Genomic DNA, 26,757 nt, shown 5'->3' on the forward strand with positions numbered 1-26,757 from the left:
TAAAAAAAAGGCTTTGGTTACAGAATAAACACGATGGGTAGCTCTCAGACCTCTTATTTTGGCAGGGGGCAAGAGGGCAAGGGTGCTTATGCTAAAGATAGAAACTTCCAACATCAGAGACTTAGGGGTAACTTTCATATACGGGGGTGCCCCCTTTCTGTTATTTACCCTCTGATTTATTGATATTCTGTTCAGTGGCTGTATTCTACTGGCCGGAAATTCACTGAAATTTAAATAGATTTATGTACTATGCACAAATTTACATATGGTTGTCTTTAAGGTTTATTCTTATTCAAGTCAATGTTTAAACAGTTATTTTATACAAAATTTAATAATTTAGACTACGAAGCAATTTAAATACTTCAATTCCCTCGAAAAGGCATTTTGTACATACATACATGATGCACACATGTGAAAATGGTGTCAGAAGAATCATACATGACGCACACGTGTGAAAATCGTGTCAGAAGAATTTTTTGGCAGCTGCTTCTTGCTGAGTCCTACGGAAAAAGAGAACAAAACAAAACAAAAAAAACTGAAAGAAGTTCTATATACATTGGAATGAAACAGGATTGCATAAATTAAAAATGCCTTTTGAAGTATGAAATACATGAAGATAAACATATGTCCTACACATGTATTCCCATGTGAACTGAAATAGACTAGACATAATATTTGCTTTGTATGAACCTAATTTTATAGGTATTGAAAGTTCTATTATGGACCTTGATAACTTTATTGAATTATCTCAAGTTAAATAAATACAGAAAAATGTTGGGTCAAATTTTAGAGACTTACCTATACATGATATAACCAATGAACAACACCGTTTGTACCACTACAAATATAACAAAGTGCACCGTAGACAGACACGATGGAAATGGCGGTAGTTCTGGACATTTCAGTCTTTCATTTGCTGGCTATAAGGCAAAGAACTTGCTATTACAATTAGTCAAATCAGTATTTTAGAAAAGGAAATAAATGTGAAATCTTTATAAAACTCATGGTTTACTGTATAAACTCAAGTATTTTCATTAATTCATCTCATAATTGCCTTCCACCCTCTTAACTTTCACCACCAAACTTTTTGAAAGAGCAGGCAATGTGGGAAGGCCTCCACTCTTTCACTGTCCTGTCACTAACTCATTGCTGTCTGGCTTCTACCTTCATCACAGTGACAATGATTTTAGTGTCCTTGAAGGTCACAGATCACCAATTCCCTCGACACTCCCAGTTTATACTTGCTGTACTAGAGCAATTATTAATAGCAGCATCCTCACTCTCAAAAGTGTTCTATTTCAGACAATTACACAGTTGCCCTACCAATGAACTACCTGACAGAGATAATGGCCTTTTCTCAGCTCTCATCCACCCCAATCTCCTAACATTCAACATCACTAATTAGTATTTTGGAAAATGTTTCTTTTCCTATTTCCATGATTATTCATTTTATTATAAGCAAGTAATGAAATACCAGGGACAAAGATTTCATCAAGGTATCCAGACAGAATGGCTTCTAAGGTTAGTTGTTCTCAATATGCTCACACCTATGGGACAAAGGTCTTCACTATGTATTGATACACACTACGAACAGCATCAACTTGGCCGCTGCAACAAAGGCAAGAGTTGGGGGGAAATAAACTCAAACAGAACTAAGGGAATAGATGACAATGCTTTGGATGGGAGGTAAAATGGTCAATAAGAAAACTATTAAGCTATATTTGAAAAACTGCAAGGGAAGAGGCAAATGCTACAAACATTTGTGAATTTTATACGGGTTTTCAAAGCCAGTAAATAAGTTAGGAAAAAACTTAAAAGTTCCAGAGATCTGTCTTCTAAATAATATCTCCTATGCATGTTAAACTTCAAAAATATGCTACCTATTTTTAATATTTATTGCCTATCTCCAAAAATGCAGATGGGACTTACACTCCAAAAAAGACCTAATAAAGTAAATAAAATAAAACTTAAAAAAATGAACCAAGTAATACAGGAAAGTAGCTGGAAACAAACAAAAATCTTGCCTAAAGAAAGCTGCTATCAGTCAGCCAGTTTTAGATCCGCACTTCCTGAACAGCCTAGACAGAGAAATATGAATTACCTGGTGCCCGTCTGTCTAACAAATGGGTGTGTCGAGAGACATTTACCTTGTTCAGAGCCGTTTAAAGGTATCATTACTGATAACAAGAGACATGTTTTTAAAAGAGAACTTATAGAAAAGAACCTAGAACCAAAAAAGTCTGAGATTGTGATGACTCCACTAACTGGAATAGCAATTTATTTTTTTAAAAATTCTATTCAATAGGCTATGGAAGCATGATACGGAACACGTAGACATTTGAATCATATGGAGTAACTCTACCTTGAATATTAAGAAGGAGCACTGGTATTAATTTAAAAGTTAAAATATTTTCAGTGGAACATGTGGTTTTCCTTTCCAAAAGAAGACTGTGATAATCATAAACTAGAAGAAAAAAGAGCTTACCATATTTCGCTGCACTAAGTTATCTATGTCCCGCTTCACTATGTGGAGGTGCTCTTTGATGTCATTGAAGTGCTGGGTTGTCTCATAAACGCCCCCTGCAGATCCAGGATGCTGTATGCCACTGACCAGTCTGACAGTTTCACTCACGGAATTCCTGAAATAGGAAATCCTTTTACAATGGAATCACTAGAAAGATGATTTTTACAGTCAGAGATTTCAAATGGTTAGATATATTTCTAAACCCAATGCATCAGATTAAAAAAAAAAAACAAAGAAAAAAACCCCAGAAACAAAATAAGTATTTAAAAAAACTGTCTTCAAGATTAGAAAATAGTTTATAAAAACTAGATTATGCCTTTATCTTTTACTAAAGGTTGTCTAACCACAGAGAATAATACTAAATAATCTGTGTTAAAAACAATATTATAAATGGATTGAATAACATAATGGATGATACTCTTAATGAGCTTAAATCTTTCTAAGTGTTTAATGTTGTGCAGTAAAGGATTAACCCATCAGGCCTGGGCTGCCCAAACCCCGCACAGTCCAAAGGTTTTCAGACCCGGCCCATGACTAGCCCCTGGGAGATAATCTCTATGCCCCTGGAATATCCTGCCTGTTAAGAGTGTCTTTGTCTACCTGGGGCCTTGGGCCAGGCCAACAATATGATTTATGTTTGTTTGCCTGGGGCCTTAGGCTGCAGTACCAGTCTGACCTCTAGGGGGACGGAAGATTGAGCAGTTAAGGTCAGTCATGTGGGTGCTCCATGCCTATGTGACTGACCCCTAATAAAAAAACCCCGAAACCAAGGCTTGGGTGAACTTCCTTGGTTGGCAACACTTTGCACATGTTGTCACGCATCACTGCTGAGAGGAATAAAAACTGTCCATGTGACTCCACTGGGAGGGGACAACTGAAGGTTTGTGCCTGGTTTCTCCTTAACTCCACTGTATGCATCTTCTTTCTTTGCTGATTTTATTATATATCCTTTCATTGCAATAAACCATGACTGTGAGTACAGCAGCTTTTCTGAGTTCAGTAAGCACTTCTAGAAGACCACAGAATCTAGAGGCGGTCTCAGGGACTCATAAGACAAATGTATCAATAATTCAATTTCTCTTTACAGTTCTATCAGATGTCCCCTATATACAAACCTAGTGCTTCAACCAGAAGCCAACTAAAGAACATCTATCTGTTTCAGATATGAAGGAAAAACTGGTTGTTTGGCATACCGAGCAATGGTGTGGTAATCTCCACCATGGTATCTTTTTTGAAGGGTAATTCTGACTTTATACATTTTACCTTACACTCTGACTTCAGAATATAATCCCCATGTAAGATGTGATTCCACTATTCAGATGTAAGATAAAGAGCTCTACCACTGAGTATGCCCTTTGGATATGAGTCTGTAAGCATGATAGTGTAAGAGACTACAATTTTTTTTTTTTTTAAATAATGGCAGAAATGTAACAGGGCTATTTATTAAGAAAGAAAGAAACATATCTGAATTTCAGTTTACCTTAAAGTATTACTACTCCCTTTCACCTGTCTTGGTCCTGATGTTCCCTGAGAATATCCTTCACATAAAGCCTCTGTGTCTGGGATGCTTCTTCTAGTCCTGGCCCTTCCCTCCAAGAGGGAGAGTCTAAAATGGAAGGGCCCATTCAAACTACTGCCTTTCCTCCATACTTTCCTCTCCGTGAGGCTTCCTTGTCAGATGAAACCATCCCCTAAACATCACACATACTTTTCTCCTTTGTATCTGTATACAGTCAGCCCTCCTTTTCTGTGGTTTCCACATCCACGGATTCAACCAACCATAGATCAAAAATATTCAGAAAAAAAAATTCCAGAAACTTCTCAAAAGCAAAACTTGAATTTGCCACACAGACAACTATTTATATTGTACTTACGGCTATTTACATAGCAATATGTTATATGAGGTATTATAGGCAAGCAAGAGATGGTTTAAAGTATACAGCAGGTTATAAGCAAATACTATACCATTTTATATAAGGGAATTGAGTACTCCTGGATTTTGGTATCTGCAAGGCCCTGGAACCAATCGCATGGATATGAACGGAATACTGTATATGGGTTTTCTCCCTCATAGAGCATAAGCTACGTGAGAACAGTAATGTCTCTGATTTTCTGACAGCCTTCAACAGTTACAGTGCAATTTGGATGAATGAATAAATAAGTTATCTACCTTATTTCCTTTAAGTAAAATTTGGTTTAAAAAGTATCAATAAAAGTTGGACTTCCCTGGTGGGTCAGTGGTTAAGAATCCGCCTGTCAATGCAGGGGACATGGGTTCAAGCCCTGGTCTGGGAAGATCCCACATGCCGCGGAGTAACTAAGCCCGTGCACCACAACTACTGAGCCTGCGCACTAGAGCCTGCGAGCCACAACTACTGAGCCCATGCGCCACAACTACTGAAGCCCGCACGCCTACAGCCTGTGCTCCGCAACAAGAAAAGCCACCGCAATGACAAGCCTGCGCATCGCAACAAAGAGTAGCCCCCGCTCCCTGCAGCTAGAGAAAGTCCATGCACAGCAACGAAGACCCAACACAGTCAAAAACAAATAAATAAATTTATCAATAAAAGCTTTGCTAGAAGAAAACAACAAAAAAAAGGAACTCAAATATTAAAATTACTTAGTAGGTCAGGCTGAATGTTAAGTATAATAAAAAATCTTCAAAAATTCTACTTGAGTTACACAAGCAATGAAGAGTTAAAAATTTGCTACAAAATATCTCAAGTGCTTTCTGAATAAATGACATTTGTTGATTAAAACTTCTTTGAATGGCATACATGCTCAAGGAAATTCATGTGAGTCTAAGCTTTTCCACTTAAACCCAAATTAAGAATTATATTCTACTATCTCTAAAATACTTACCAAGAATAAAGCATCCCAGAATATACAACCTTCTCACATATCTGCATTTTAAAATATTGCTTCCCAGAGCATGAACTTGCTTACATATACATAAATGTCTTTTTAATACACAAAGACTGAGTCATCATTCATTCATTTGCCTGTTGATTCTGCTAATGTTTATTTGCTACATGTTACAAGCCAGGCAATTTTTAGGGATATAAACTGTGCAAGAAAAATATAATTCCTGCCCTGCTGAGACTACAGACTAGCAGGAGAGCAATGTGACAGAGGCACATCTAGAGTTCTATGAAGATGCATTTAACTTAGCTGGGCACCCACTGCTGAGTGTTAAAGGATAAAGGAGGGTTCTGTGAGGATGGGATTGTGACGGAAGGAGGGCATATGTAGCTTAGGGAATAGGTCAAGTGAAGAGGGCTGGATAGAACACCAGAGAAAAAATACCTTTTAAGGAATAATAGAAGGATGACCAACAAATGAAGAAAACTAAGAAGAAGCAGAGGCCAAGAACATCAAGAGTAAGTGGTATGCTAGAAGCCTTGGAAAAAAAAAAGTCTCAAGATAGAGGGGGTGGGAAAGGTGTCAATTTCTACAGAAAGTCCAGCAGGATGAGGACTGAAAGGTACTCATTACAGGGCACCACTGACCGCAGAAAGAACAGTTTGGTGCTTTCAGGACAAATTACAGTGGTTTGGAAACGAAGACAGGCAGTTTGGTCTACTTTTTTAGAAACTCACTAAAAAGGAAGGAAAAAGAGAAGCAATAGTAAAAATAATAGAAAGTGTCAATTAAAGGTTTTGTTTTGATTAGTTTTCAATAATGGAAGAGCAAGCCCTTTTGTATGAGGTGTAAGTTAAAGGTAGAAGACAGAGACAGGATCATTAAAGAGCAAGGGTCAGAGAAGTAGAAAGAACGGGATCCAGGGCTAAGGACTAGCCTGGACAACAGCTGTGCAGATGGAGACAAGTGTGGGGAGGGAGGGTGCAGCACAAAAGAGGAGGTGAAGGAGGAGACAATGTCATCTCCCAGGGAGAATGTCAATGGCAGGCTGAGTTATGGGGCTTGAAGAGAGTGGTGAAGATCTTGAATGAGAGTAGTGAAGATACAGAATGAATAAAGATCACTGAATAGCTTAAATATTATATTACAGGGACAGGCTGAAGGTACAGAAGATGATAATTAGGAGCAAGATTCCAGAAGAATATGTGAAAATATTCATGTGAAAATGCCTAGCACAGTACCCAGAATGCAATAGGTATTCAAAAAATCTGGTAAAGGTAAATATGAAATGCTAAATGCTGCCTGCTCACCAAAAAGAACTTATTAAAAAAATTACAACCGATTAATAACACAGCCAACACATACAAATAGCAAAGTTCAAAGAAGATCAGTAACTCTGTCCACTGAAAAGGCCCAGAAGCAATGACAATCCGGTAGCACTAAGCACGACACTGTCTCTAAATACCACTTCTCACTAAAAGACCAGGGCCCCAAAGAAAAATGCCTTTGACACGTGTGGGACAGAAATGTACAAGAGAAACCTGGAAAGTCTTACACCTGAAAGGAAGGAAGCTACCAAAGACTACTGGGGTTGCATCAAAAGGATGCAGAAGCTAACCTGTAGGGACAGCTAGCGCCCAAAGACGAAACAATCTGAACGTCAATTATAAAGACTAATGTAAAACAGCAAAACATGTTAAACTCCACGAGTTGAAAAACAATCAAACAAACATCACCTCTCACTATCTCATCATTTAACCTTGGTCACTGCCAGGGGACCAACTCGTTATTCTAAAAAAATGATAAAAAAGAATCAAGTATTTATCCTGCCTTTCCTGAACTATTTCAGGATAACAAGTAAGTAATCAGAGAAATTCTTTTTACATGGAGAGGGAATCTTAGAATCAGAGTGTCATCCTTCTTCAACCTCTAATGAAATGATGGATTTGGGCTATGGCCACCACTGGCTAAAACTCAGGCTGATGGAGACACTTTATAATGAAGGGCTCAGGCTGACAAAATCTGGTTATTAGTAACTGCTGGACTGGGTGATGGGGATCTGAGAGAAGGCCCTTATATTAGCCTCAACTTTTTTGTACGTTTAAAATTTTCCATAATTAAATAAAAATTGGCAAGGACTTATGGTAAGCTAAAAATAGCACCTGAGAGTAGAGATAATGAGTACTAGTTCTGACTGTTTTCATATCATGATCTTTTATCATTCAGAGCCTTTTCCCCTCTTTCTGTAAACTGCAGACAACTGAACTACATGCTTCTGCTAAAAAAAATTCTATGATCCCCTAAGAGGGTGAAAATCCATGAAGACACAAACCACCCTTTCTATGAAAGGCAAATATTTCCTATCTCTTTGCATTTTTTTCTGAAGCTTATTCAGAAGAAAAAGCTTTAGAGGACAAATTCAGAAATTTGAGTTCAGCTTTTACATTAACTTACTGCATGCATGACATTTGTCCTTCATTCATAAGGGGGAATTTACATGGATTGCTAACTACCCTAAGTAAGTGTCTGCATGGATAATACAACTGGATGGCTAGGCTTTGCTAACCACTAACTGAATCTTAAGATGTTCTAGTATTACTCTTCAGTGAAACAAGCACAAAACAGCATCTAAAGCATGCTACCATTTACATCAGAAAGAAGGAGATCTAAGAAAATACACATGTGGAGAAGAAACAGAGGAAGAACAAACCAGAAATTAATGGGATGAGTTAGCAACAGGGGGTGGATGGGAAAGAGCTAGAAAGAAGGAGAGAATGGAAGTGGGGCAGCAGTGATGAAGAGGAAGTGATACCTCAATGAATATATTCTGGCTCCTAGAACCACAGCATTCACATACCCTTCGTATACCCAAAATATAAACAATTAAAACCAACCAGGATGTAGGAGAAATGCAAACACTAACAAAAAGCCTAACTGTATTATAAATGAATATCATAACCATACTGAAGAGAGTGGGGAAGAAGAGAACTAAACTAACTACCTGGAAAATAGCGTCTGGACTAGATACTGTAGGGCTAGAGGCAAAAGGAGCTTTACATAAATCATAAATCCATCACTATATGTGTTTCTCATTAGGGATATGGCTTAATGATTTGAAACCACTTTATGTATACTTTATGCACACACTAAAACTATACCAATAAGTAAATACATTATAGATAAGAACCAGGTTTCTCCCTATTGGAGAAACAATTTTCAAATAGGGAAAGGAGGAAGGCTAAAATCAGCCCTTCAGTTTTCAGTTCAGTCCAGTCCAACCAAAATCCAAAGTATCTGTATAATCTCGTGCTATACAAATGTAGAGTAAGGGATACAAAAATATGTGTATATGTGTGATTAGTATACATTCACATATTCCCTAGACCTGCCCACTGAGAGGGCCTAGAAGCAACGGCACCCCAGTAGTAATGAGTATACCTAGTGCCCAGATCTTGGTTTCTAAATACTTCTCTCCAATAAAAGGAACCAGGGCTCACTGAGAAGTGGTTGATTCTACAGCTGGGGCACAGAAAATACAAGATGAGCTTGAAACATATTACAGTACCAGAAAGTAAAGAAATATTTTAAAAAGATGGAGGTTTGTTGAAAGAACACAGAAGCCAACCTGAAGGAGTTCCTAACGACCAGAGCTGGAACAATTTGAACAAAATAAATAATGATAGTACAGGATTATAACCCACAGAATAAATAATCCATGAGTCCACACTGATATAAGTAGATTAAATAAATAAATGGGGGAGAAGGAGGAGTGGTCCTTATAGAATGCCAGTAAGTAGATACAGAAGGAATTATGGAAATAGAAAAACCAGCATTTGGTAAACACCACATTCTTGTTTCAGATAAAACATCAATGGATGCTAAAATTAGTGAGCCAAAGGTTAAAGTGAAACAGCATATTTACAAAGACTCAAAGTATCTTTCCCCAAATATTTATTAACCACCAAGGGAAGGATAGTAACTTTAAAGTAGAGAAACCGGGAAGAAACAACAATATCCAAGTGATCACAGCCAACATCATCAGTTATAAGACATACCAACATCATGAACATGATGCACTGTTGCATTCTTGTCAAAAATGCAGAACCTCCATCCAATCATGAGTAAATACCAGACAAACCCAAACTGAGGAACCAAATTGGTCCAATGAATTAATCAATGTTCTTGAAAATTGCCATGGTTATGAAAGACAAGGAAATATGAACTAATTCAGACTGCAGAGGTCAAGAGAGATAACTAAATGCAACGTGCAATACTGGATAGGATCTTAGAATGAAAAAGGCACTGGTACAAAACTGGTGAAATTTGAGTAAGATCATTAGTTTAGTTAATAGTACTGTACCAATGTTAATTTCTCCATTCTGACAATTGTACTGTGGTTATGTAAGATGTTACCATCGGGGGGAAGATAAGTGAGGGATACATGGGATATATGAGGGATATGTCCTTATTTTTTCTTGCTATGTCTAAAGTCTAAAATTAGATCAAAATATTTTTTTAAATGTTATATTGATCTGGTCTGTTTCTAAAACAGTTTAACTATTCATTTAACATTATAAATATTTGTGATGTTAAACACAGTCAAACAACTGTGACAAAACCTTTTTTTTTTTTTTTTAAAGATGCTAAAGCATCTTTTTCTTTTCTAGCTCGGAACAAATAAAAAAATTTAGACAGGTTTCCTAAATATCAAAAATCCCCGTATACTTTACATTCCCCTATTTAGAAAATAATCTGGAACGTGATTCTTACTCATGCTGCAGTCTTACAACAATAATGTGCTTGCATATCTAGAGAAGTCATGAATTTAGGATAAAGGTATCACGCAATACTCAGACATTACTGTTGTATACTTACTTCATTTCATTTACTTGTCTCAGAATCTCATGCTGAGTGTTCACAACAGTATCCAGTTCTTGTTGAGTGGTCTGGAGAAAAAAACAAAAGATGACCAAGATGACCACCCAGCTCAATAATCCCCATTCTACAGAACATACAGCTTTTCTTTTCTACCTCTCCGCCACCAAAGGCTAATAACTAAGGCATATCTGCATATTTTCAAAGCTCACCTGTCCATGCTGCCCTGGGATTCCTGCTCCTCTTTTAGAGATCTCCTCCGTCAAGGAAGAGACATACCTTCTCTGTTCATCAAGAATCATATCTAACTGTCGGTTCAGCTGCTTGATTTCAAGATGAATACGATTCTGTCCTTCAAAGATTTGTCTCAGCTCACGATCTCCTACAGTCTCAAATAATTCATCTGCTGAAATGGAAATTACAAATCAAAATTATTAGAATCACCTACACATAGTTTTCAAATTACTGTAAGTGACCAAAGCACTAACATATACTAGAATAAGATCATCATCAACACAGTGTTATGATCTTCCCACAGTGTTAAACATGCATGTAATTAATTCAATCGTGATTAAATTACTGTTTTCACCATCTCTGGTGGTTGAATACTTATTATAAATTAGGTCTGAATTTTTTCACCTAAAAATTATTTTGTCTTTTAAATAGACTGTGTGATTCTATTTACAGGGGCAGGCAGAACTAATGTAATTTGTTGCCTCTGGAAGGGGGCTGACTTGAAAGAGGTAAGGGAACTTTCTGGGGTGATAAAAATATTCTATATACTGATCTGATGGTTAAAAGGGTATACACATTTGTCAAAATTCATCAAACTATTCTCTTAAAATTTATGCATTTTACTTACAAAAAAGATTAAGAAATGGAGTTGAGAATAGCTGATTTTCCTTTTATTCCTGACCATGCTTAAATCAGATCGTTTCATTCAAACACTTACTACAATAAGCTTCAGGATATATTCACAAATCATATGTGATGTTTAAAACAAATCCAAGGAAAATATAAGACTTACCTTTCATTTTTATCTTCATTAAATCTGAATCACACTGTTAATCATTTATATTAACACACTACTTAGTTCAAAAGCTAGCCCAGGCTTTATTAGATATAGCCTTGATCATTTGTGCTCATAGGGAACCGAGATCATAAAAGTTAGCAGATTATATATAGTCCCTCTATTTGGCCTTATCTTGTTTTGTTTTTGACATGTAGCCCATGTAAGTTCTTAATTACATTAGCTTAGACTAATATTTAAAAATTTTTCAACCTTTAATGTCCAGAATTCTGTTGAGTAGTAAGAGGAGTCGGTAATTACTTCACATTACTCTTGCAAGTCTTGATAGTTTTCAAGTGTTAGCTCTATATTACTAAGGTAATTGTGTGTCACTAAAAGGAAAGAAATAAACTTTGGACGATTTCATTCAACAAATATTTACTGAGTCTCAACTACTACGTCAGCACCGCTGTTGTTTTCCTAGGCTTAGGGGACACAGAAGTAGACACAGCAAACAAAGACCCCTGCGCTCACAGAGCTTACACTCCAACGGTTCACTGTCCACATCATCCCGACTGCACACTTCACTAAGCGATACTCTTCCCGGTAAAAACATCAATCCCGAGCCCTTTAAAGACTGAAGATTTGCTTAAAAATTATTTCTTGAAATTACTTGGAATGTGCCAGGTCACAGAGCAAAGATAGAATGAATGAAGTGCCACAGCCACTGCTGCAGCGGAGGACAGCTCTGCTCCAACTCACCAGGCTGCCCTTGAAGGTCAGGGTGGTCCTTCTGGAATTCCTCCTTTTTTTTATCCAATTCTTGTTGAAAGTGCTCAAATTCCTCCTGGTACTTTTCTTTTTCTTTCTCAGAAATTTCTTTATCTGGTGTAGGCTTTTTTGGAGTTTAAGAATAGATCATTAAAAAAATTAAAAAGAAAATAATAAACCTCAATATATGTTCTTTTTCTCATTTTAACTACTCTACCACTAGTTGAAAGGTTAATTTACTCTTGCTACTAATATTACAACAAAAAATAAAAATAGCCACTACCATTTACTGAGTGCTTGCCAGAGGGCACTGTCTTTAATGTTTACAACGTTAAGGTGGCCAGTACAAACATCTCAGTTTTACCAGTGAAGAAATGGAGCGTTACAGAGGTTAAGTAACTTGTACCAGGTCATAATGGCAATATCTGGCAGAAACAAGATCCAAACCTAAGTCAGCCTTCTCAAGTTTTCAGCTACGAGGCAGTACCACTAAACTACAGATAAACTTTTGGAAAAAAATGAGTATACTTACCGGCTCTTTCCCAGGCTCAGTCAACTGGAAAGTCAGAAAAGAAAGGACATCATGGTCATCTACAAAGTAAAAAAAAAAATCTGAAAAAGTTCTGTAATAGATTATTTTTATGGTTGTGAATTTACTGTATAGACATCTGTTGCTTTAAAATAATAATCAATAAGGGAAACAACAAAAATTTGCTCTAATTTGGTAAAGGCAACGGTGCTCTGTGAGCTTAGAGACAAAAATTCATCTGACTTATATTAGAACTAGGTTAGAATTCACTTTTTAAAAACCTAAATCAGAACATTTAGCTGTGCTTAACACATGATGGATGTTTAATAAATGCCTGATAAGGGAATGAACAAACAAATGAAGGGTCAAAACAAGTCCAAACTCCTAATTCTGGCTGCAAGATCCTCCTTTATTTTTCCACAAATCTCCTTCATGCGCTCCAGTCAAGTGAGACAAAATCCTGTTCTTCAGGTATTTCCTGTTCCTACCTGTCTCTGAACCTTTCTTATAGTGCTTATCAGTCCCAGCCTTACTTTCCTGTTTTAACCATGCATGACACTGCTCTGTCCTGGATTACTGGGACAGTCCTGATTTATCTGTGTTCCCCTGGCATTACTAATAGCATCTCCTGTTACTCCCAAATCATCTCGATTAGAATATGATTACTTTTCTATATATTATTTATATTTGTTTCCCTCATACAGATTTTATTTCACCTAAAATCGTATTAAAAAATCAAATTAGGGGCTTCGCTGGTGGCGCAGTGGTTGAGAGTCTGCCTGCCGATGCAGGGGACACGGGTTCGTGCCCCTGTCCGGGAAGATCCCACATGCCGTGGAGCGGCTGGGCCCGTGAGCCATGGCCGCTGAGCCTGCGTGTCCGGAGCCTGTGCTCCGTAATGGGAGAGGCCACAACAGACAGTGAGAGGCCCGCGTACCGCAAAAAAAAAAAAAAAAAAATCAAATTCATTTCAAGCTGTTTAAGCTAAAAACAGCTAACAGATCAAACCTCATAACATCGAATTACAATACTCATCCTGGCTAGTGTCTCATCTACAAAGCAAGAGAGATGAATTTCCACTGCAGCAATCTCTTTGCTTTCTGCTACTTTTATGGAGATCTAGATATACAGCCAGATTAAAGAGAAAATTGTAATACCATAGTGTAGGTTAGGTAACATTAGGAGAAGTCATGCAGTGTTAATAGAGCCCTAGACCCAGGAGCCAGAAATCTAAACCAAGTCCTGCCTGGGTCTGATTTATTGGCCATGTGATCTTTAGAAAGCCCTTTAATCCAAGATTTGGCCAAGTCACCTAAAAATCGGTTAAATATGGTCTATCCTTTCTCCTTCCTTCCTTGTTCTATTGTAAGGAAAAATTCACATATTTGAAAATAATAAAAATATTATACAATATGAACACAAGATGGTGTTAACATCCAATGATAAGTTCATTTATCACCACTCATGGAAAAAAAAGGGTAAGTACGTCTTCTTTAAAGTTTAGCCCCCAATAATATTTCCTCATTTAAATGTGCTGTGACAGCTCTCAGGATCCTAAAGCACTTGGCAGTTAACCTTTTAAATGTCTCCTTCACTATAAAATATCACATCCAAACTGACAGTCTAATTTACATAATTGCACATAGCCCCAGCCAACTGTAAACCTACAGAAAGTAGCGGATCAGCAGTCCCAAGAGACCCAAAAGACTGGCATCCCAGATCATGGAAGGTTACAACCAGTCTTAAAAGGTTAAAAGCAAACAACGCTACCCATGTCCAAAATACATTATTCCCAATAAAATTCAATTCACAACCTTTCAATATTAAAAGATACCAAGATTTTACCTGCAAGACCTCCAGTTGCAGCAGATATTCCAAAATGCCCCTGTGCAGGGATAATCATATTTTCCACTTTGGTGCAAAATTCATAATCATTTTTGTCTGGTGTGAAGCCATTATTGATCATTACCTAGAAAGACAAACTGTAGCTATAGCTTTTACAAAGATCTTGTAAAATGAATCTCAAGCAGTTTATGACTATTTGATCTTTATATTTGGTCTAATAACCACCAAAAAGCTATCAGCTTCAAATCATTATACTGTACACCTTAAACTTACAGTGTTGTATGTCAATTACATCTCAATAAAGTTGGAAGAAAAAATGAAAATTAAAAAAATTTAAAAGCTGTAATCCCTTGTCCATTAAATAAACTCACTTATTTGGGATCATTATACAATGAGATAATTCACTTCAGGAAATGGTTTTTGCCCTACTGTGTGTCAAAGGCTTAAAAATAAAAATCTGATAACTTTCCATGAAAATCTTTCTAAAATAGAATGTGGTTCACCTTCTCTAGAGAAGACTTAAGGAACCAACCATGATTACTTTCTCTGAATAGTTCCTACAGAAGAGGGATCAGGCTTGGTCTGAAACGCCAGTGACAGAGCTACAACGAATAAGTTAAATTGACAATTTTTACTATAGAGGTTGAGAATTAAACAGATTGCCTCAGCAAGTAGTGAACTCCTCTTCATTAAGTTAGGGGGGTGGGCTTCCCTGGTGGCGCCGTGGTTGAGAGTCCACCTGCCGATGCAGGGGACATGGGTTCGTGCCCCAGTCTGGGAAAATCCCACATGCCGCGGAGCGGCTGGGCCCGTGAGCCATGGCCGCTGAGCCTGCGCGTCCAGAGCCTGTGCTCTGCAACGGGAGAGGCCACAACAGTGAGAGGCCCACATACTGCCCAAAAAAAAAAAAACAAAAAAAACAGGGGGGTAACTGGACTGTACTAAGTTAGCAGAGAGTCAGCAAAAGTGACAAGTCATATAGACAAAAAAAGGCAGAAAATGAAAAAAACAGAAAGACACATAAGCTTCTATGCTGCAGAATGTATTTTTGAAATAATGACCCTACATGTCTTAAACGAACTTTGGAAATCTGAGCAAGCACAGGACTCCACCTGGCACATGAATATTCTCATGAGCCCAGTCAAGCAGTGGTCTGGCCTCTTTAATACCTTTCACTTCTAGCAACGCAACCACTAGCCCCACCCTAAAAAAGAGCCACCGAGATAGAGTGGAAGCAAAGGGAGCAGGTACACGGCACCAGAGTAAGGGCACTTCTGTCATTACCTCCAGATGCAAAGTTTCGTTAGTGACACTTAAGATAAAGTCATACAGGTAAAATGTGACAGTACTTGATCCAAATTTTTAGCAAAAGAGTAAGGGACAGGGCAATATGAAGGGTTAATCTCTATATAACGTAGGATGGCAACACGCGAACTCCTACCAATTTTTTAAAAATCACCTGCCATTTATTGACCAATATTAATATTTCTGTTTCCTCTATTCAGTAATGTTCCTATTTGAGTTTATAGCATGTACAACTGATTCTCCTACAGTCTTTCAAATCGCCGATCAGTAAGACATTTGCCTTCAAGAGATAAAAAAAGAAGTGTTAAGTTAATCATATTCTAAAATTAATACTAAGAACTTTCAACTCTTCAATATTTTTTCCTTGAGCCCTAATAAATTGAAAATCCATCAGAAGTATTTACTATCCAGTTCTAATTCTTTAAACAAACAAAAAAGGTACAATATATTCACTGCACGATGAGTCTGGAGGAACCTTAGGGCTGTGACTGTACAGGTACAATATATCCACTGATTAATACCAGTAACGCTTCTTTGAGATTACAGATAACATCCCTTATTCATCTTACAGTTTCGACCCGTTGTTAAATACCATGCTTGCAGTATTTAAAATCTTGTTTTGGAATTCCCTGGCTGTCCAGTGGTCAGGACCCCACGCTTCCACTGCTGAGGGCGTGGGTTTGATCCCTGGTCGGGGGAACTAAGATCCTACGTGCCACACGGCATGGCCAAAAAAAAAAAAGTGTATAATATCTTGTTTTGACATATTTCCTCCACTAACAGCATTTCTTTTTCCCCTTGCTTTGTTTTTCCCTCCAAAGCTCAAACAACTGGGAGCTAAAGATGTAAGTATATTTAATAAACATTTCTTGAGTACTAAACACGGGCACAATATTAGAGAGTATGAGGAATGCAGGATATAGTGCCTGCACTGAGATGTGTACAACCATACTGATGAGAAAAGACATACAAACCATAATTAACTAGCAAGTCAAGACAACATATTTTAAAGGGCAAATAAGCACCAGAGGAAAAAAAAAACACTTAGAGTTTAAGAGAGACAGATCCTTACGAGCTGATGTTTGGGAAATCTGATGGAAAGGGATCCTGAACTAGTACGTTCCAGAATGAGCACAACTCTGCCAGGTAGAGAGGAAAGGGGAGAGTATTATAGGAAGGGGCAGCAGACGGAGCAAGCACACGGAGGCTAGGACCGTTAAGTCACAACCAGATGTCCTGCCAAGTCTCTCTAAAATGTATTCTTCAGAACACTGGCTCTATAGACATTCACAGATACGAAGTGAAAAGAGAATTCCATGGCCCAGTAAGCCTAAAGAATGAGGGGTTTAATAAAGGTTCTTTATTTCGGGACTTCCCAGCGTCTTTAACGTGCTTGTGCACAGACCTCCCAATCTTATCTGACCACGGAACTCTTTTTGGGGTCCTGCAGGATTACTGTTTTGCGAACTGCTGGTAGGGCTGACGGCCTCACTGCGTGGGGTTGTCTAGGCAGCCTCCCTGTGATCTGTGTACTCAGGTGTGTGTCTGTACTCGCCATGGTTGGTATCTGGGTTCTGCCACATGAAGGTAAGCATGACCTACTGATGCCCCTGATGAAACTGTACAGGACGTATAATAATTCCAGCGGAACTCATATCCAAGTTAGTCATAATAGACTGGACAGTGCCTCTATTCTGAGGTCTCTAAATTAGTTTGGAATTTAAGACTAAGCCAATACAAAGTTTTCCAAATAACTGTCTTTTTCAGAATTTATACAAAGGAGTGCAAGGCTGGCTCATGATTTAGGGAAAAGAAAAATGTATACAAGATATTCTTTACTTATAAGCATTATATAACCAGGTACTGATGGCATTGTTAAAAATGCAATGTTCACATGGTATTAGTGACCTTAGTTATTATAACTGCCTGCTGGGTATATCTACCTAACCTAAATATTAACCCAAACTCAATTTGTCTACAACTAAACTCCTTACCAACTGTCTGCCTTCCCACTCCTCCCTCAAACACAAAGAAACGTGCTGCTTTTTGGCTAGTTAATGGTACCATTTAGCTGAACACTGGCCAGAAATTCAGGAACTATCTTTGACTCCACAACTATATTCACTCTCCCAGCCCCAAGCCAACTAGTACTAAGTTCTGTAGTCTCCACCTCCTAATCATCTCTTCTTTCCTCTACCCTCGTTCAGACCACAAGTGGAGTCTTGCCGCTAAAATAGTGCTGGGTTCAAATCACAGTTCTGTTACTTATGTGGTAAGACACTGTCCAAGTTACTTAAACTCTCCCATATTCAATTTCCCCATTTATAAAATGGGGATGCCTTCCCCATAGGGCTGTTGGAATAAATGAGAAATATTTGCAAACGATATATCTGACAAGGGGTTAATATCCAAAATATACAAAGAACTCATACAAGTCAACATCAGAAAAGCAAACAACGAGATTAAAAAATGGGCAGAGGATCTGAATAGACACTTGTCCAAAGACATACAGATAGTCAACAGGTACATGAAAAGACGCTCCACATCACTAATCAGGGAAGTGCAGATCAAAACCACAATGAGGCATCACCTCACACCTGTTCAGAATGGCTATTATCTAAAAGACAACAAATAACAGATGCTGGTGAGGGTGTAGAGAAAAGGGAACCCTTGTGCACTGTTGGCAGAAATGTAAATTGGTACAACCACTATGGAAAGCAGCATGGAGATTATTTCTCAAAAAATTTAAAACAGAACTACCATAGGATCTAGCAACTCCACTCCAGGGAACTTATCCAAAGATAATGAAAACACTAATGAAAAAATATAGGCACCCCTACGTTCACTGCAGCATTATTTACAACAGCCAACATATGGAAGCAACCTAAGTGCCCACCAACAGATGAATGGATAAAGATGTAGTACATATATACAACAGAATATTCCTCAGCCATAAAAAGATTGAAATCTTGCCATTTGCAACAACATGGATGGACCTAGAGGGTGTTATGCTAAGTGAAGTCAGACAGAGAAAGACAAGTACTGTATGATTTCACTTATAAGTGGAATCTAAAAAACAAATGAACAAACAGAACAAAAAAGAGTCATAGACACAGAGCACAAACAGGTGGTTGCCAGAGGGGAGGGAATTGGCAGGGAGGAGAGAAATAGTGAGAGAGAGTAAGAGGTACAACCTTCCAGTTGCAAAATAAATGACTCACAGGTATGAAATGTACAGTGTAGGGAAATCAGTCAATAATTATGAAATATCTTTGTATGGTGATAGATAACTGGACTTATCATGGTGGTCATTTTGAAATGTACAGAAATATTGAATCACTACATTGTATACCAGGAACTAACATAGTGTTATAGGTCAATTTTACTTGAAAAACAAACAAACAAACAAACATATAGCACTAGATTTGTGGATACCAGCAGTAGGGGATGGGGGTGGGGGAATTGGATGAAGACAGTCAAAAGGGATAAACTTCCAGTTATAAGATAAATAAGTACTAGGGATGTAATGTACAACATGGTAAGTATAATCAACACTGCCGTCTTACATATGAAAATGGTTAAAAGAGTAAATCCTAAGAGTTCTTATCAGAAGGAAAAAAAATGTTTGACATTACTATTTTATTTTTTAAATTTTATTTTACATGTGCAGTTTTATTTCAGTTTGGAAATCATGCACGAAATACGATCTAATAAAAAATTCTAATCTAATATAAAATTTTTTTTCTATTTAATTCTCTATATGAGATGATGGATGTTCATTAAACTTGTTGTGGTCATCATTTCATGATGTATGTAAGTCAAATCGTTACGCTGTATACCTTAAACTTCTACAGTGCTGTAGGTCAATTATATCTCAATAAAACTGGAAGAAAAAAGAAAACGTGAGCAACTGCATGTAGAGTACCAAGTACAGGTGGTGGCTCATTTACAGCAAGGAGGCTAAAATCATCCTATTTTTTGCTCCTTTCACAAATACCATTATAAAAACACTGCTGCCTAAGTCATCTTCCTCAACTGTAAACCTGATCATTTCACATTCCTGCTTAAAACTGTAAACTGTTCCTTACGGGATAAACTACACAGAGGGCTGCGAGACTTGTTACTGCCAACCTTTCAACCTCACTCTCCAAATCTCCTCTATCCTCCAGCCATACCAACTATTTGCCTTTCCCAAATCTTTCAACAGTCCCGATGCCCGTTTTCTCTGCCTGGAATATGCACTCCATCTAGGAAACTTCTACTTCTCCTTCAAGGTGCAGCTCAACTCTGAGAAACTGTTCCTGACTTTCACCGCTCCAGCCTGGCAGAGTTACAGGATTCTAACCTCCTGATCCCTTAAATTTACCACATAGCATACTAACATTACATAAGCATAATGTTACATAATGTCACCTCCATTAGACAAGCTCTTTGGAGAAAATGACCTTTGTCTTATTCATATTTGTGTGGCACACAGTAGAATGCCTAAACATTCACTGACTAAACACAAACCTACTGGCAAATTTGACAACACATGACCACTTACACCGAGCTTTGAAGCCACTTCTGCTCTCTCAGAGTAACACTGATGAGTATGCGAACAATATCCAAATTTCAAATGCATTGAATTTCTATCAAAGATTCAGAATGAGAAGTCATACTAGAATATTGTTCATTTGATTATCTCTAAATGCATGTTACTTACTGTCAATGTTTTCTGGTAATACGTAATCTTTGCCCGGACAGGATAGGGTTTATTACGAAAGTCCCTTTGGCAACTTGCTAAAGCTTGATTAGCACCATCACTATAGTGTGAGGGAAAGGAAGACAAACAAGAAACTTAAAGCTTCTCGATATGTTAAACACTCACTATTTAAAATGATTAATGTCCAGAAAGGTCAAAACAAAATCAAGTTATGACAAAGCTTGGGATATTTGAAGTTATTTATGCAGAAAACACCAAGGACTCTGGATAACAAAAGGAGCCAATGTTACCACGGCTGCCTGCCGGCAAGGGGAAGGGATACTCTTCCTCTCCACAAGACTAGGGCAGGGTCAGAGTCACATACGGTGCTTTCAACAACGCAGATTCCTAGATCCCACCCTCAATCAGCTGAAGCAGCATCACAAGGGGGAGGCTTGGACCTCTTGTTTATATATTTCAATGGGTGGTCATGATGAACTACCAGAGTTACAAATCACTAAGGTAGGAAAGTAATTTTTCTTACAGTTCACTGACTGGCTAAAAGGTAATCCCCCCAACAAACACGTGAAAATTAAAAATGTACATACCTGATTCATACACATTATAAATATACTGAACACTCGAAGTTTTGTAGCCCACTGAGAATCTTTTCAATACAGCAATACAAAGGCTGAATGACATGGCACGCACTGCTTAGTCATTAGGTTGGTTAAGGCTCTGAACCTTATTTTTTAAAGATCCCTCTTAATAAAGATGAAAAAACATGACTATTGTTATCACTAAGAGCCAGGAATGTTTTATCAACCTTTAAAGGTACTATTTAATTTCAGGTTAACTACAACACATTTTTATGTTTGAAATCTAGGTGGTCCGCAGAAAGAACTTTAAAACAAAACCAAATTAAGATAAGACCTTTCCACTAAGTTACAAAAAACATCTTAAGGAAAAGAATAATCTTACTTCATCTGGAAAATGTTCAGATTTGAAACAATATATTTTATAAGGTTTCTAAAAAGAAGCTGAAATCAGGAATAATGTAAAAAATATACACTTACTTTTGATGGTCATATTGGATTTGTCCATTGTTGCCTATAATCACTATTGCAGGATTATTTTTCTATAAATAAAGAGAATGTATTTGTTTTAAAGTCCTTAGGCCAAAGAAGTATAGATCATTCTGGGTGTGCTATAAGTTCTCTTACACCTCTAAAATCCTAGGACACTGTGAGCATGGGACTGGTATGGGACTTATGGGAGCTCAGTAACAGGAGGACTAACATGGCCTCAGCATTCAAGAAGCTCAATGTTAAAGCTCTCCTTTAAATTGCTAATCATGACCTCGGATAATCAGTGGACAAACTACTAAATGAAACAATGATCATCGGTTTTCGGGCTGCTAAAGCACAAGTTAATGTTTCCAATTCATAAGTACATTTTGCTCTTAACTGTTTTAGAGAAATCGGCTGATCAAAAAGTGTGATTAACATATACGAAAACATATCAACATGTGAGCTAGTAGTAGTTATGCACACATTTTCATGAAAACAAACAGTAATAATCTTCTAAACACTAACCACCTACATCTAAATGACTCATGCTGATCCATCAAAATTATTAAGCATAGGGGCTTCCCTGGTGGCTCAGTGACTGAGAGTCCACCTGCCGATGCAGGGGACACGGGTTCGTGCCCCGGTCCGGGAAGATCCCACATGCCGCGGAGCGGCTGGGCCCGTGAGCCATGGCCGCTGAGCCTGCGCGTCCGGAGCCTGTGCTCCGCAACGGGAGAGGCCACAACAGTGAGAGGCCCGCGTACCGCAAAAAAAAAAAAATTATTAAGCATAAACAGGGTGATGGGGAGGTGGGTACTGAAAAGTTCTCAGACCTGAGGTTCCACTGTTACCTCAAGTTGGTAGATGACGAATCATGAACTCCTAGCTTTAAATTTATAAATTCCCAGCTATATAAAGACTAATCATCACACTTAAAATACAGTTTGGGGAGTCCTCTACTATTAAACTGACAAAAGTGTTAAATAAGCTATATTGTTCACAGCCTAACTTTGTTAGCAAATATATTAAAATGGGTAACAGTCCTGAAAACAAATATACCTTTCCATCATTGTCAAAAGAATCAAAAAATATTCCAACACCATTCCACATATCAGCTGATCCAAACACAGGACCCTCCAAGCCTTGATTTTCTGTATACCAAATTGCCTGTAAATACATAACACGGGACATTTAGAGACTACTGGTATATGCATTTATACAAATTTTCCAAGTTAAAGAAATTACCGTACCAGGCCATCAGCTCCAATCCGACCTCTTCCAGTCACTCGAAATGTCACCTCAACTTCCCAGTTCTCAAAGGCTGCTTTTGTCTTTGTCCACACCGATCCTCTTTGGCTTTTTAAAGATGGTGCTATTCGAATTTGATCTGAACTTGGAATAGCATCTAGAATAGAAATAAGGGAAGAAAAGTTTTGTTATAATTAGATAAAACTCAATGAATCACCACCAAACTGTTACATATACCTACTGAGACCTAAGTTTAACTCAGTTACCTGTATGGTAACTTTGTTAGGAAAAAATTTCATGTTGACAGTTTCAGCTTTTAAATTTTAGCGGGTTTTGATACCCGTCTCCTATCTTTGGAAGAGTGCAATATCTCTGCAAAAAAAATTAAAGCTGCAACCAAACACTAAAAATTCAAGGGGCAGCAGGGAGGAAACTACAGCTTGAAAGGTAAATCAACTATTTAATTCTCATGATACTCTTTTTCAAACACCTGAAAAATCCGCATATTTTCTTTTTTAAAACTGTATATATATATTTTTTACCAGTTTACAAACGTTAGAAATCTCAAACAGTGTGAAAAGAACATACCACTAGGAATCAAGAGACTTATTCCTAGTCTCAGTTCAGCTGTGTGACTTTGAGCAAATAATTCTCTTACTCTCTCGGGCTCACCATATGTTCACCTGTAAAATGAAGGGGCTGGGCTCAATCACTTATATACACTCTAAAAGTTATATGCAAAATTTTGAGCATATAAACATTCTTCTAGGGAGAGGGTCAATCAACTGAATTTCAAGTCAATAATCAGTTCTTCAGCATCAGGAGCTTCTCAGAGAGAACAGTGATCCCCAAAATGATGGCCTGCATCTCCATTCACTTACTAGCTGTTTGATCGTAGGCAAGTTACTCCATTTCTCTAACAACCTCATAGGCATATAAGTGCATATAAATATTTCAATAAATGTTAGCTGTTCCTATTATTGGACTAGATAATTATTAAAGCACCTATGAGGTCTATATTTGAACAATTCTGGCACACCTTTTCAGATATTAACCAGTTCTGACATTCTGACATCCACACTGGGACATAACTGTATTGTTTCTTTACAGGTAGGAAAAATTGACTAAAAGACAAGTTGAGATATTTTAGTAAGTTCAGCCACTATTTGTCACCATGACTTTCAAACACTTAAAGGTTTGGGGCAGTCATCACAGGAAAAGCACTGGATATAGAAATCAGAAGACCTGGATTTGAGTACTATTCTACTGACACTATCTATGTAACCTCTTCCAAGAACCTTAACCTTTCTGAACATCAGTTTTTTTCACCTAGAAAACAGATAACACCTGCCTTGCCTACCAAGGATCTAATCAGAGCACGAAGGTGAAAGAGCTCTGAGAGCTATAAAGGCTTACAAATTGCTGTTATCATTTTTGCCCTTATGGACCCAAGGATGTGTACTGACAGTACAAAAGAACATGAGAGTTAAGAAAAAGAAACACCATAGATTTGGTCTTAATTTGGGGATGATGTAAGGGGACACGTTTAAACTAAATCTTAAAAATTTCTCTATTAAAAAAATTGTTTTAAATAATGGATCTCAGGGCAAAATGAAAGGCGAAAAAATGATCAGTGGAGTTAAGAAAGCTGTGAGACTGTAAAAATTACAGTGATAATGAAAGCAAGGGATACCCATAAGCAGTGATTCCCAGAGTCAACAGACAGAAAAGTCACTAGCTAAAATTCTAATCTCTTTATTTCAAATTCAATCTAGCCATACAACTTTCATTCACCCAGGTACATTATCTGACATTTCTGCAGCAGAAAAGCTTAGTTGGTTATAGGTTCTGAAAAGAAAGTCAATGTGACTAATTTAAGTAGCTGATTAACGTTCCTAATTGGCTGATGTATGTGGTGTGAGTGTGAGAAAAAGAACAGCAAGCCGGCAATGGAGAATGGCAGAAGCGAAAAAATGTCAACACATTTACCACCACTACTGAAAAATTCATCATCATTCCAAGAAAAGAAACAAAAATCCCCCAAACCTGTGTCTGGTACACCTGCATCGTCTTTGTGTATTAAAACAATGCTACCTTGATAACAGTTGCCCAGCTACATACCCTTGATGAGTGATCACATAATAAATGTCCGCTGAGTAACAATATGCACTCTACTTCAAATATTTAATGACTTGGTCATTAAGTCAAATTGAAATTTATGCCTTTTAATTATACATTAATTTCAGTGAAATAGCACTTCCTAAAAGTGTGCTTCCTAGTCAGCAACTACTTTCTAGAAATGGAACATTTTGTTTCAAGCACTCGACAATCTAAAACGATGTATACAAGCCTTACATAAATGATTGCTTAATAACCCATAAAGATGGAATTCAAACTGCCAGTGCTTCTAACCCCAGATAAAGGCATTTGCCACTTGTTTCAAAGGTTGCATCTGATGGTCACTGAACAGAGTTTACAGCATGCCAAGTGCTACGGCTGATTCCTTAGTCAGAGGTGACACATCAGCACTAAAGTTGATACGTTTTCTTTCACATATGTAAATACCTAGCAAGGCTCTCTCAACCACTAACAGTGCTTAACAGTGCCAAACACATAAAATCAGTAACACATGGCGCACAGGTTATTTCAATTCCCCCCCACAAAAACCCCAAAACAGCTGTATATATAATGCTATTCTTAGCCTCAAGTTCTCAGTCAATAACCCCCCTCCTTTCTTCTACTAAATAAAGCAACGAGTGTGACTATTAAATTACCTACTGTGTTAATACAAGACAAAAGATCAAAGACCACACCAAGTCACTGAGAAAGGCAAACTTAACGTACAGTTCCAAGAGGGTGAGAAGAATGTCCTCTGACATAAAGACTTAAAGATTATTCTAAAGCCAACACATGCCACCTCTAAAGCCGTCAGGGGGCATCGGGTACAAACTGGAGCATTACCCACTGCTAACACTGGAGGAGAAAACGCAGGGGAGGGCCGAGGGGGAGCGGGAAAGAAGGTGGAGGGCTGCCAGACCAGGTCTCAGGTTCGGAGGAGACGTGGCGTTGGGGTGAGACGTGATGCCCAGAAGCGAGCTCAAGTTAGTACCTGGAAGTGCGGGAACTAACGAAAAACCTCTAACCCAAACGGAAAGAACAGACAACATCAAAGACGGGAGGAGGAAGGTCGGGTGGAGAGAATGTGGGAAAGACTGGGGGGGCTGGCGGAGGGAACCTTGCGGACCAGAGCCGGCGTGCAGGCGAGGCTGCTGAGAAAGGTCCCCTTCACCGCGCATACGGGGTGCCGCGGGGAGAAGGTGAAGAGGAGGAGGCTCAAGGCGGGGAGGGGACCCGGGCCCCCCGACCTCTGCCCTGGCTTACTCCCCGCGTGGGCCCAGAAGGGCACGGTCCCGTCGCTCTGCACCAGGTGCGGTCCCTTGAAGCTGTATTTGTACTCGAAACGCCGATGTGGCTGCGCGCCTGGGGTGCCCGTGGCGCCGGCAGCTGCCGGGTGGCCTCCCACGCCGTCGCCCCCGACGAAACGACAGAGCGACAGCAGCAAAGCGCAGAACAGCGGCCGAGCTCCGGCCCGGGAACCCCTTTGCCTGGATCCCGCCATCTTGGATTCTGGGAAACTGGAGGCCGGCGGAAGGAGGTGGGGGCGGGCGCTGCCGCCGGCCAACAGGGCGCTCCATGATTGGCGGAGCCCGGGGGACCCCGAGGGCAAGGGTGAGCTCCGCCCCCAGGCTCCGCTGTCCAGGAGGCTGCTGGACCCAGAGCATCTGTGGGCGGGGCCTGGGGCGGCAAGGGTCCGCCCGCTCCTCCTATCCTCTCCCAGGGCGGGAAAGGGACTGCAACATACCCTTCCCACCTGATATGGAGTGTTGGAGGAGCAAACCCGAAGGCCAGGAGCTTCCTCCTGCCTCTTAACATACTTTAGAATTCTCGAGCCCTGACATGGAAGCCACCTAAGTGTCCATCGACAGATGAATGGATAAAGAAGATGTTGCACATATATACAATGGAATATTATTC

At 38.7% G+C, this 26,757-nt stretch overlaps 1 protein-coding gene across 2 annotated transcripts; it reads right to left on the bottom strand.

The window, feature by feature from the left end:
• Positions 1–26,342, bottom strand: LMAN1 (lectin, mannose binding 1). Of its 2 annotated transcripts, none has more exons than XM_082667304.1 (13): positions 26,104–26,342; positions 22,725–22,879; positions 22,534–22,641; positions 21,481–21,542; positions 20,426–20,525; positions 14,416–14,539; positions 12,574–12,632; positions 12,033–12,165; positions 10,474–10,664; positions 10,262–10,332; positions 2,486–2,639; positions 799–920; positions 1–500 (listed from the first exon to the last, which is right to left on the bottom strand). In XM_082667304.1, the coding sequence occupies exons 1-13, from the start codon at positions 26,339–26,341 to the stop codon at positions 464–466; spliced, it is 1,554 nt and encodes a 517-aa protein (XP_082523430.1). In that variant the 5' UTR covers position 26,342; the 3' UTR covers positions 1–463. The 2 variants fall into 2 exon arrangements, with proteins under 2 accessions (XP_082523430.1, XP_082523429.1); XM_082667303.1 differs by having other exon boundaries at positions 10,474–10,667.
• Between the last annotated feature and the right edge of the window lie 415 nt (positions 26,343–26,757).

Source organism: Grampus griseus (genome assembly GCF_964374135.1).
Source record: "Grampus griseus genome assembly, chromosome: 12".
Taxonomy (NCBI): Eukaryota; Metazoa; Chordata; class Mammalia; order Artiodactyla; family Delphinidae; genus Grampus; species Grampus griseus.